Source organism: Brachyhypopomus gauderio, chromosome 4 (assembly GCF_052324685.1).
Source record: "Brachyhypopomus gauderio isolate BG-103 chromosome 4, BGAUD_0.2, whole genome shotgun sequence".
Taxonomy (NCBI): domain Eukaryota; kingdom Metazoa; phylum Chordata; class Actinopteri; order Gymnotiformes; family Hypopomidae; genus Brachyhypopomus; species Brachyhypopomus gauderio.
In genome coordinates this window covers 24,959,765-24,972,264 of record NC_135214.1, presented here as the reverse complement: position 1 = coordinate 24,972,264, position 12,500 = coordinate 24,959,765, and the positions used below count along the sequence as shown (strand labels likewise).

At 41.5% G+C, this 12,500-nt stretch overlaps 2 protein-coding genes across 5 annotated transcripts in view; both read right to left on the bottom strand.

Moving 5' to 3' along the window:
• Positions 1-1,334: 1,334 nt before the first annotated feature.
• Positions 1,335-9,031, bottom strand: LOC143512668 (GTPase IMAP family member 8-like). Of its 3 annotated transcripts, none has more exons than XM_077003251.1 (6): positions 8,871-9,031; positions 8,431-8,493; positions 5,511-6,173; positions 4,422-5,120; positions 3,510-4,307; positions 1,335-3,349 (listed from the first exon to the last, which is right to left on the bottom strand). In XM_077003251.1, the coding sequence occupies exons 1-6, from the start codon at positions 8,974-8,976 to the stop codon at positions 3,108-3,110; spliced, it is 2,571 nt and encodes an 856-aa protein (XP_076859366.1). In that variant the 5' UTR covers positions 8,977-9,031; the 3' UTR covers positions 1,335-3,107. The 3 variants fall into 3 exon arrangements, with proteins under 3 accessions (XP_076859366.1, XP_076859368.1, XP_076859367.1); XM_077003253.1 differs by having other exon boundaries at positions 8,431-8,496; positions 8,871-9,030; XM_077003252.1 differs by having other exon boundaries at positions 5,526-6,173; positions 8,871-9,030.
• Positions 9,032-12,205: 3,174 nt separating this feature from the next.
• Positions 12,206-12,500, bottom strand: part of LOC143512666 (uncharacterized) — a 36,889-nt gene continuing 36,594 nt past the window's right edge. For both annotated transcript variants that reach the window (XM_077003249.1, XM_077003250.1), the window contains exon 13: positions 12,206-12,500. This exon is cut by the window's right edge and continues 1,550 nt beyond it. The gene's annotated coding sequence lies outside the window, so the exon portion shown is untranslated.

The following is a 12,500-nucleotide window of genomic DNA, read 5'->3' as shown; positions in this document are numbered from 1 at the left end:
GCTGTTCGGATAGCCAGTGGAAGTTTATTCCACCATCTAGGAGCTAGGACAGAGAAGCATCTTGTCGCGTGTCTTCCATGAATCTTGAGGGATGGCGGGTCAATCCGAGCTGTACTTGAAGCGTGAAGGGCTTGAGGTGCGGATCGACTCTTGACCATTGCCATAAGGTATGAAGGAGCATTCATTTAGGACATTCATTTAACCAAGTTTCTGTTAAAAACATAAAATCAAGCCTGTGGGTTATAATAAAATCATTAATTAAGTGTGGTTTAAAAACTGTCGTGCTCTGCATAACTGCATATCTTACATAGTGCAGGTTTGTCACATTTGCAGTGTTCCAAGACGTTTCTCCCTGTTTTTCCTGTTTCTGATAAGTAGTGGAATGTGACAGATAACAGGCATACTGGGTCCAAGCTTCTTTTGAAAACAAGTAGGCCTACCACTGACTTCCTTACTGTAACAGCAGGGACCCGGAGAATATCAGTATGGCAAACTATCTGAGCCAGGGGTGAGCTCTTCCACTACAGCAGTTGATGGTGGGTGGGGGTCCTTTTGGCGATGGGACAGAGAGCATAGCTGCCTTTCTGGTGGTGGTTGGGGTACCACAGGTGGTGTGGGAGCTATGCACACACACACTGACCGGCCACTTTATTAGGTACACCAGGTTGGACCCCCTTTTGCCTTCAGAACTGCCTTAATCTTTCGTTGCATAGATTCAACAAGGTACTGGAGAAATTCCTCAGAGAGCCCAAATGATTGTCCATATTGACATGATAGCATTACGCAGTTGCTGGAGATTTGTTGGCTGCACATCCATGATGCAAATCTCCCGTTCCACCACATCCCTATTGGATTGAGATCTGGTGACTGTGAAGGCTATTTGAGTACAGTGAACTCATTGTCATGTTTAAGAAACCTGAAGATTATTCACGCTTTATGGCATGGCGCGTTATCCTGCTGGAAGTAGCCATCAGAAGATGGGTACACTGTTTTCATAAAGGGATGGACATGGTCAGCAACAACACTCAAGTAGGCTGTGGCGTTAACACGATGCTCAGTTGGTACTAATGGGCCCAAAGTGTGCCAGGAACATATCCCCCAAACCATTGCACCACCACCACAAGCCTAAACCGTTGATACAAGGCAGGATGGATCCATGTTTTCATGTTGTTGATGACAAATTCTGACCCTACCATCAGAATGTTGCAGCAGAAATCGAGACTCATCAAACCATGCAACGTTTTTCCTGTGTGAATTGTAGCCTCAGTTTCCTGTTCTTACACAAGACAAACTGTAGCTCTCTTCACCACAACACGAACACAGGTCGATTCTTTGGAACAGGCGTTTATTTTTTGGGCACGTCTTGTCACTGTGATACATGCCTCCAGTCACACCGTGAGAACTACATGCCCAAAGAACACAGTACAAAATGTATCAATAAACCGTACAATACAGTTTGCAAACGAATACGTCATAGCGCTTAGTATTAGCCTAATACAAACGTATAGCATTAGCATGAAATGCCAAATACCTCGTTGGCTGCTTGTCATGAAAAGAGGTTCTTAACTCTGAGAATGATTCTCAAATGATTCTTGCATCTCTTAACAGTCTGTCTTGCTTTTCTGCCATCAAATTAAAGCTTTATAATGTGCTGAGACTGAGCTTTTTGATAGACTGTCGCTAGGCTGCAGTTCATGAGAACAAAAATCATGAATTCTGAGTTCCGGTGAGCGCAGCACCGTACTCTCGCGAGATATAAGAAAATGTACTTTTCTGTATTTTAACCGTAACACATTTTAAACTTGCATTACAGATTATTAAATTTATCACAAAAATTATGAACAAGAACAAGAAGCATTTGCATGACACTTACACAAACAGTCGAGCAAAACACAAACATCATATTTTATATCGTCTGTAAGAAGACTCAAACATTTAATAATAACAAAAATAAAGAAATGTAAACATGGCATGAATGGCACGGACCACTGCTCTCAACCACATAAAAATCCTTGAAATGAACAGCACTATAACCAAACCTTCAGAGCCATGCTTATGCTGAAAAGACAATACAGTGGTACCGCGAGTTACGAACAGCCCCATTTATGAATTTTTCAATTTACGAACATCGGTTCGAACAAAATTTCTGCTCGAGTTATGAATCTTGCTCGAGTTACAAAACGATGAATTCCCAGATGCTGCCGGTAAGTTGGCGCAATCACGTTCTCCTCACGTTAGTGCATGAGATTTATGCAGATTTACATAATTTTGTGTAAAGAAAGTGCAATTGTTTTGTTTACTGTAAAGTGTACAGTAAGTGCTGAATCTACACTTTGTTTCGTGCCAGTCTGTACCCTACCTGTACAGTACATATCCCTTCCTCCCTCCCTCTCACCCCGGACGGGCTCATCTGCCACCAAGGCCCGTATTTTGTACATTTTCCTATTGTATTTTGTACACATTTATTTATTTACATTTATTTATTTTGTTGTGTAATTTCAAGTTTTACGTGTGTTTCTTAATTAGAAATATGTATGTTTTCATAATTTAAGAAATTTTGGGGACTTGTCAGAGGGCTTGAACGGATTAATCCCATTGCCATTATTTTAAATGGTTAAAATTTGTTGAAGTTACAAACTTTTCTACTTATGAACATGGCTCTGGAAGAAATTCAATTCGTAACTCGAGGTACCACTGTACTACCAAGATAGAAAATGCAGGCCTTCTGGAACATTACAGAAGTCAACTGTCAGTCAACTGTCCTGAGAGCAGTGTACTCTCCTGAGCATGTTTACTTCTCTAGCCTAAAACCCTTTACACAAGTTCTGTTCTAGTGATAGTACCTTGTGCAAAGCAGTAAGTAGTCAACACAGTACACAGACGTGTTATGACCCAAAGCCCCAGCACCGTTGTTCAGGTTTACATATCTGAGAGTCCTACAGTTTGATATACATGTTCACATATACCTTATAAATGCTGATATCTTCTACAGGGTATCATCATAATACCTTCTGCAGTGATCCCAGTGCTAGAGTGTGTTCTCTGATTTCCTCTGACCCCTCCTTGTTCATGAGAGCATTTACAGTACATGAGGGCATTAACTGAGGCTAGCAGATCTTCTGAACTTCTTTCTGCTCTGTAGTTGTCCTCTCAGATTTCAGTGGTTTCAAAGTTGTGAATTTCTCCTGTTCTACTAGTTCTCCAGTAACACAGCTTCTGGAAGAACCCAGCCCAGAACTGAGGGAGGAGGTTGATGTTGGTAGTGCACTGTTGATGCTACTGAGGTTAAAACTCTGAAAAAAGCCTCCAGAATCGTAGTGAGTACTATCAGAGCTGTCATCTCCACCCACTGTGGGAAAGGGTAAACATAAAGTGTCAATCATACAGGTAACTATGTGATAAATAACAAATAATTGTAAAAACAAAGTTATTTTTAAAAGTGTAAATAGCAAAAGAAAACAAAAGATGAAAATGACATTTGGGAGTGTAAGCCATGCAGGCTGTCGTACTTGCTGGTCGGGGGACACGCATGCTGTCTGCTTTCTTTATAGGCAAGTCAGAAAACTGCCAGGCCTTCTCTCGGGCTGGGAACGCAGGAGTGCCAAAACGGACACGTTCATCATCCATTTCCTCATGCTTGTCTGCCATTCCTCCCTTTTCCTCGTCTTCCTCACTATGCTGTCTTTTGGTTTTTCTTAGTGGAAGCTTGGGAACTTCAACAAGAAAACACCCAGCATTGTCTGCTACCATCTCCTCTATCTTGTTCATCAGCTCTGCGACTTGAATGGCTCCACCTGTGTCCTGGTTACTGAGGACATGGTATCTGTTCCTGCACAGGTCGACAAGCCCCTGAAGAGCCTCCCCTTCGCTCTCGATGTGCTGCTCGATGGGCGTCTGCCCCAGCCAGTCTCCACAGGTGAACAGCACCATGGTGTGATTCCAGACCGTCTGTCCCAGAAGCTCAACATGCTCCTGCACCACCATCCTTTCCTTCTTTGTGAACGAGGCATCTACCTGGATCACCAGGAGCAGAGCGTGTGGTCCTGGAGCACACAGACATACACTGCGCTGGATCTCCTGTCTGTCTGACTCGGGGGTTAGTTCCACATAGGAAGACCTCAGCCAGCCTGGGGCCTCCACCACCACAACCCGTCTTTCTCCCACTCTGCCCTGCTGTCTCACACATCTGGAACTTCTCTTGGAAGGGAAGTGTGTTCTGCCGAGGATGGTGTTTCTTGCAGAACTCTTCCCAGAATACCTCCATCCAAGCAGCACCATCCTGAGCTGAGAGATCTGTGGTATAACACCTGTGAAATTTGAATTTGTGAATAGTGCAAAAGTTAAAAAGGGCACAGAGACAATGTAATTGGTATGATGTCACTAAGATAAGACAGGATTTGTGTTAAGAGGCAATACCGTACCCAATAGTGATCTAAGCGACTGTCTCTTCTCCGCCACCTTTGTAATTCTCAACTCTGCACGTGCCGTGTTTGTCTGCTGTTGGTTTTGCACTTCCTGTGATAATGCGCTGTTGACCTCATAGTGCCGACCACCGTTTGCTGATGTAATTTCTTCCATCTTCTGTAAGAGTTTGGCGACCTGGACTCGGTCAGCGCCAGTGCCGTTCTCAAGGAGGTGGTATCTGTTTCCACACTTTCTCACAAGCCACTGTAACGAATCACCTTCACATTCAATATACATCTCTACAGGCGTTTCTCCAAGCCAGTCTCCGTAGGTGAACACTACTATTGTGTGATTCCAGACTCCCTCGCCAAAAAGCCCAAGGTGTTCTTCGATGGCTATTCTGTTCATCATGGTGAAGGAACCATCCACTCGCAATGTTAAAAGTACAACATGTGGTCCAGGAGAGCACACGGTCGCACTACTCAGAAGCTCCTGCTTGTTTAGCTGTGGGGAGTCAATTAACCTGTAGGTGTTCCACCAACCAGGAGCTTCCACCACGGACACCAGCCTCCCTCCCACTTCTCCTTGTCTCCTCACACACTGAGATGTTCTTATCAGGTCAAACTCCATCTTGCCCAGGATTGTGTTCCCTACAGAACTTTTTCCTGAATGACGGTGTCCAACCACCAGAACTCTTAATTCTGCTTGGTCTTGATCTGTTGGAGACATTAGTGACAAGGTCAGTCACTTCAACAGGTCAAACCTCTGGAGCATTAAGCAGCCAGTGTTACAGAAACAACAACAAAACATTAACTTAATTGTAAACTGGATTAATTGGTAACACTTTCAATAAAGATATAAGACTGTACGGCAGGATTTAGCATTTCTAAACAGTCATCTAAATCCCTAAATAATTAAGTGACGACATTAATGATATGTGATATGTTTATTAAAAAGCACTATTAATGTACCATGATTGTAAACAAGACTGTGTATAAACTCTGGACTTTAACTGAAATCTCTGGGATGAAAGCAACATCTCACGTGTGAGACTGTATATGAACTCAACATTAACTGAGATCTCTGGGATGTAAGTATTGTCTCACGTGTGAGACATGCACCTGCTTCTCTCAACTTTCCCACCACTTTTACTTCCGCTGACCACCTCCTGGGCTCTATGTCGTGTGTCCTCATGGGCACCACCACAAAATGGTAGCTGCTGTTTCTCATGACCATCTCCTCCACCTTCTCCAGCAGTTCCTTCACCTGTTTGCTGTCCTTCCTGTTCTTATTGTTAATAACGTGAAGTCTGTTTCCACATTTCTCCACCAGCCACTGGAGAGGTTCTCCCGCAGCCAGAATGTGCTTCTCAATGGGAGTTTCTCCCAGGTGGTCCCCGAAGGTGAACAGCACCATACAGCGTCTCCACACCTCCGCGCTCAGCAGTTCCACACGTTCCTCCAGCGCCCTTCTGTTCTTCTCTGTGAACTGAGTATCCAGGCGAAGCACCAGCAGGACAGCATGAGGACCAGGGGGACACAGAGACACACTGCGCTGGATCTCCTTGGTATGCAGGACCGGACTGTCCTTCACCAGGTAATTTCTCCACCACCCTGGAGCCTCCACCACCGTGAGGGCCCGGCCTGCTGCTACGCCCTGACTCCTTACACACTGAGCGGTACGAGTGCTGGGGTCCTCCCCGCCCAGGACCGTGGCCACGCACCAGCTCTTCCCAGACGCTTTATTGCCCAGCAGTAAAATCCTGAAGTCTGTAAGACAGTGAGCATCAGTTGGCGAGAAAGAACACCCAAGATATCCTGCAATGTCTCATTCCTTCAGTCATAGTGTCTATGAAACTTGCTGGATAAAATATACTCTGGCAGGTGAGGTGGGCAGGTTTGTAATTATTTTGGCATTTTAAATTAAATTTCCAAATGTTTTTTCTCATATTACGCTCTCAGAAAATGTGGAAAATACAAAGGAATGGAAGTGTGACTCTTGCATTGGTATTGTATTAATATTGAATTGGTAAAGTATTGATTGGCAACTCCCTGCTTTCAAAAACTTTAAATGCTGAAAACAAATATGTATGTTTGGACTAATTTTCTTCCATTCTGGCAGATTTCAAAACACATTTTGTTTGAATCCACTGAAGTAATCTGGCAACCCTGACAGAAGGCAGTCAAAGAATGTGTCTAAACAGTCAAAACAAAAGGCAGTCAAAACAACCGCAACAACAAACACTAGGGAAAAAAAATGTAAAAGTGAAAAAACAAAATAAAACAGAACCTGAACGTGTCTGGACTGCAGGGATTGGCCACTCGTGAACGATTTCTAAGGAGATGTTAATTTGTAAATAGCTTTTTTTATCACAGAAAACATACATTACTCAGAACTACGCTGAAGTTGGTTACTTATTCGCAGTTTCAGATTTGTTTGGTTACTTATTTGCAGCTCCTTATTCAGCAGCTAAAGTTGGTTCCTTATTCAAATAGGTTCCTTATTCCTTATTCATCGTGTGTTCACGATGCTTGTTTGCTGCGCACTTTGTTTAAAAGAGATAGATTACACAAACGAGCATAGGAGCATACATTATTTCCCATACTGATTTTGTGAATGTTGAAAAAAATATTAAAATATAATGAAAGCATTTCTTTTGTAAAATGGTTTCTATTTCAAGTCGTTCTAATTGTACGCGATTTGTACAGGATGATTGAATTTGTCAGCATGGCATACTGAGCAGTGGGCATATGGTGAATGAATTTAAAGGGGCAGTTCAGAGGCTTATTGAAGGCCTTATTGATGATGGGCCAGAGAAATTGTTGGGGCAGTCATGGTCCGGTGGTAGGGAACTGGTCTTGTGACCGGAGGGTTGTGGGTTCGATTCCCATGCCTGAGGTGCCCTTGAGCAAGGCAACTGCTCCCTGGGCGCTGGGCTAGGGCTGCCCACCCCTCTGGGCATGTGTGCACCACAGCCCCCTAGTAATCACTAGTGTGTTTGTGTGTGTGTTCTAATTGCACAGATGGGTAAATGTGGAGGACAAATTTCGATTGCGGTGAAAAATCTCAATTGACAAATATGGCACATTTAAATTATTTTTAAAGAAATAACAAATGCATCATGAAGAACAGATCACTCCCTAAGAGAGGAACCTGATTTTAGCCTGATCCAACATCATTTTATACCTCAAATCTAACTGGAACACAGCATATTGAGTAGTTATGCGCACAGGTGAAATGATTCAGAGGGGCAATTTCAGAGTCTTGTTGCATGCCTATAAGGCGTCGGGCCAGACAAGCAACACATGAATCATACATAAAACGTTACTATCTGTAGGAAAAACCTGAATTTAGCCTGGCCGACATCATTTTAAGCCTCAAATCTAACTGGATACACGGCATATTGAGTAAAGCGCACTGGTGAAATGGTTCAGAGGGGCAAATTCAGAGGCTTGCGGCATGCCTATAAGGTGTCGGGCCACGCACAACTCAAATGCTTCATACATAACAGGTTACTCTATGTAGGGGAACCTGATTTTGGCCTGGCCCAACATATGTCTCAAATCTAACTGGAAACATGATGCATGCGGTGGTGTGTACAGATGAAATTGTTCTAAGGTGCCGGACCAGGCAAATAAAGTATGCAACATACATAACAGGTTCCTATGTGTAAGAGAGAAACCTGGTTTGAATGTTTCAGTATGGGAAACAATAACCTCTTAAATGTATGCACCTATGCTGATTTGTTTAATCTTTTTTTTTAAGTGCGCAGCAAACACGCATCGTGAACACACGATGATAAGGATTAAGGAACCTTGATGAATAAGGAATCAACTTCAGGCGCCGAATATGGAGCTGCGAATAAGTAACCAAACGAATCTGAAACTGCGAATAAGTAACCAACTTCAGCGTCGTTTACTCAGAGTACTTTATCTTCAGGATCGAGCCCGCTTCCTGCTCCCAGTGGCATGTGCCGATGGATTAGAATATCTCTGAAAGATATATTCGTATTAGTGACAGGCTCACCTGGGTCGGATCTCACAGCGGGCTGCAGCGGCTCGTCCATGCTGGTCGTCTCATCGAGGCGATCTTCTTCATGTCCATGACAGCAGAATTAAAGACTCGATCAGGTTCTAACATGAGCAGTGCGGTTCTGCCAGTTTCAGTATTTTCAGTCTTTAAAGTTACACATTTAATGAAGAACTGCACCGATCTTCTCAAACATCATCGTCATTCAATGGTTTAGTAAACAAAGTTATTAAGAATGTTTTGGTATGACATGCGCTTTTCTACAGAAATGTACCTAGTAAAACTATTTCACAATTGTAGTTCTAGAAATCAAACCTCCAAAACGGCCCAAAAACCTACAACCTGTTAATTACACACAATAGATATTAATACGTTGATGTCCGCGACATTATTTTACAATAGTTTGTAAAATATATTTAGTGCAAACCATTACTCACAAATCATTTCCATGTTTTGTGCACGAGGCTGAAGTTGGTTCCTTATTCGCCAGTGTCTTATTCGCACTTTCCGTTCCACCTTAAAAAAATAAAGCGGTAGTTTCATTATGTCGCCGCGATATATTGTACGTTTCTATGGCTGTATCTCCTGATTATTACATCGTCTCAGAAATCTGACGAGCAGGTTTGATTGACCACATAAGTGACTGTATAAATCCAGAAGAAGAAGGTTTTTTTCTGTAGAATATTTTTTTTATTGTCCTGTGAACTTGGCATGTCAGGCGATAGAATGTACTGTGCATACAGTGCATTGGTCTTAGTTTGTATGGCAGTATCTCCTGATTCTTACATCGTCTCAGACATCTGACAAGCAGGTTTAGTTGACCACATAAGTGACTGTATAAATCCAGAAGAAGAAGAAGGTTTTTTACTGTAGAATATTTTTTTTATTGTCCTGTGAACTTGGCATGTCAGGCGATAGAATAATGTGCATATAGTACATTGGTCTTAGTTTGTATGGCTGTATCTCCTGATTCTTACATCGTCTCAGAGACCTGACATGCAGGTTTAGTTGACCACATAAGTGACTGCATAAATCCAGAAGAAGAAGGTTTTTTACTGTAGAATATTTTTATAATCGTCCTGTGAAGGTGGCATGTCAGGCGATAGATTGTACTGTGCATACAGTGCATTGGTCTTAGTTTGTATGGCTGTATCTCCTGATTCTTACATCGTCTCAGAGATCTGACAAGCAGGTTTGATTGACCATATAAGTGACTGTATAAATCCAGAAGAAGAAGGTTTTTTACTGTAGGATATTTTTTTATTGACCTGTGAACTTGGCATGTCAGGCGATAGAATGTAATGTGCATATAGTGCAATGGGCTTAGTTTGTATGGCAGTATCTCCTGATTCAGTACTACAAATGTACTATATGCACATTACATTCTATCGCCTGACATGCCAACTTCACGGGACGAATATAAAAATATTCTACAGTAAAAAACCTTCTTCTTCTGGATTTATGCAGTCACTTATGTGGTCAACTAAACCTGCATGTCAGGTCTCTGAGACGATGTAAGAATCAGGAGATACAGCCATACAAACTAAGACCAATGTACTATATGCACATTATTCTATCGCCTGACATGCCAAGTTCACAGGTCAATAAAAAAAATATTCTACAGTAAAAAAACATTCTTCTTCTGGATTTATACAGTCACTTATATGGTCAACTAAACCTGCTTGTCAGATCTTTGAGCCGATGTAAGAATCAGGAGATACAGCCATACAAACTAAGACAAATGTATGCACAGTACATTCTATCGCATGACATGCCAACTTCACAGGTCAGTAAAAAAAATATCCTACAGTAAAAAACCTTCTTCTTCTGGATTTCTACAGTCACTTATATGGTCAATCAAACCTGCTTGTCAAATCTCTGAGACGATGTAAGAATCAGTAGATACAGCCATACAAACTAAGACCAATGCACTATATGCACATTATTCTATCGCCTGACATGCCAAGTTCACAGGTCAATTAAAAAAATATTCTACAGTAGAAAACCTTCTTCTTCTGGATTTATACAGTCACTTATATGGTCAACTAAACCTGCTTGTCAGATCTCTGAGACGATGTAAGAATCAGGAGATACAGCCATACAAACTAAGACCAATGCACTGTATGCATAGTACATTTTCGCCTGACATGCCAACTTCACAGGACGATTATAAAAATATTCTACAGTAAAAACTCTTCTTCTTCTGGATTTATACAGTAACTTATATGGTCAATCAAACCTGCTCGTTAGATTTCTGAGACGATGTAATAATCAGGAGATACAGCCATAGAAACGTACAATACATTCTATCGCGGCGACATAATGAAACTACCGCTTTTTTTTTTTAAGGTGGAACGGAAAGTGCGAATAAGACACTGGCGAATAAGGAACCAACTTCAGCCTCGTGTTTTGTGCCACACCCAAGGACAGGTTGGCCGAGGGATTACAGGTTTCTTCAGGATCCTAAAGCATACAACGCTTAATTAACTGCAGCAAGACATTCTAAACTGTATGATGAAGTTCTGCACAAGGAGCTCACTGAACGGCTGCAAATAAACATGGGCTGTAATTCTCCAGAGTAAATACCAGAGGTGGAAAGAGTACTGAAAAATTGTAATTGAGTAAAAGTATCATTACTTTGCCTAAAATCTACTCAGAGTAAAAGTAAAATTACCCATCTCAAAATTTACTCGAGTAAAAGTACAAAATTACTTAATTTAAAATGTAATTTGAGTAAAAGTTACTTGGTTACTTTCAGTTATTTAATGCATGGTTGAATCATGAACCAAATTCAGCACAAGTTGTTTTAATCGATTTCAAAGTGTATTTAAGTGCACATCCACACTTGCAAAAAGATCAGCTGGGCTCAGGAACATACTTCCTCACAGCACAAGCTCACAACCTGTAGCATAAATTGCAAACAATTTTCAGTCCTATTGTCCAACAGACAACACTATGATAAGAATAAAGAAATTTAAATGACAAATTATTCAAAAAACAAAATGCACACAAAATTAAGTGCCCACAAGATGCCACAAATCAAACTAAAATGCAACAGGATTCCACTACTCTCAATAAAATGCCCACAGGATCCCACATCAAAAATTAAAAAATGCTCATAGGATCCCACAATTTAAAAGTAAGTGCTCACAGGATCCAACTATTCAAAATACAGTGCCCAACGGATCCCACTATTCACAATAAAATGCCCACAGGTTGCCACAACTGACCACAGGATCCCACATCTCAAAATAAAACAAAATGCGCACAGGATTCCACTATTTAAAACGCTCACAGGATCCAACTATTCAAAATACAGTGCCCACAGGATTCCACTTTTCACAATAAAACGTCCACAGGATCCCGCAGAACCTGATAGATAGAAGATTTAAAGATAGAACATTCTCATCCTTTTGGAAAAAAGTGCACCAGATTACGACCCGATTATGAGACAATGGAAAGGGCGCGTGCAAGGCAAGGCCACACAATTGGCCTTCAGTTCTGGGACTCAGAAGTTTCAATTTTTGCCTGCATTAAATTTTTCACCATCAATATTTTTTTACTCAGTAATGTGAGGGCGTTCAAATGTAGTGAAGTAAAACTACTTGGGTCAAAATGTACTCAAGTAAAAATTACATATTTCAAAAACTACTCATAAAAAGTACTCAATTACAGTAATGTGAGTAAATGTAATTAGTTACTTTCCACCCCTGGTAAATAAACTGAAGTACACAGAAATACATAAAAAATAAAGAAATATTCACACCAAAAATGGCAACAAAGAAAATAAGTTTATTGTAAATTTTATTAGGAATGTACAGACATAGACACTGGTTTAACAACACAGTGCAATATAAACATTTTTAAAGTCAAATTAAAAAAATAAAAAGAGAGGACTTCCCCTTGCACGGACAGGCAGACCCAGGAGCATCAGACACCAGACTCAGGCGCACGCGCGCGCACACACACACACACACACACACACACACACACGCACACCATAAAGTGGCAGACAATTGGTCAGTCCTGCTGTCCATCAACATATGGGAGTGGGGGGTGGTCCAGGT

What these genes read in the sequence shown, in the direction of transcription:
- LOC143512668 (XM_077003251.1), bottom strand. Translation starts at nt 8,976, where the DNA reads ATGAAACTACCGCTTTATTTTTTTAAGGTGGAACGGAAAGTGCGAATA. An exon ending in ACAAAACATGGAAATGATTT is followed by an intron (nt 8,494 to 8,870) that starts GTGAGTAATGGT and finishes GACATGAAGAAG; the next exon opens with ATCGCCTCGATGAGACGACC. An exon ending in GTCGCTTAGATCACTATTGG is followed by an intron (nt 4,308 to 4,421) that starts GTACGGTATTGC and finishes CAAATTTCACAG; the next exon opens with GTGTTATACCACAGATCTCT.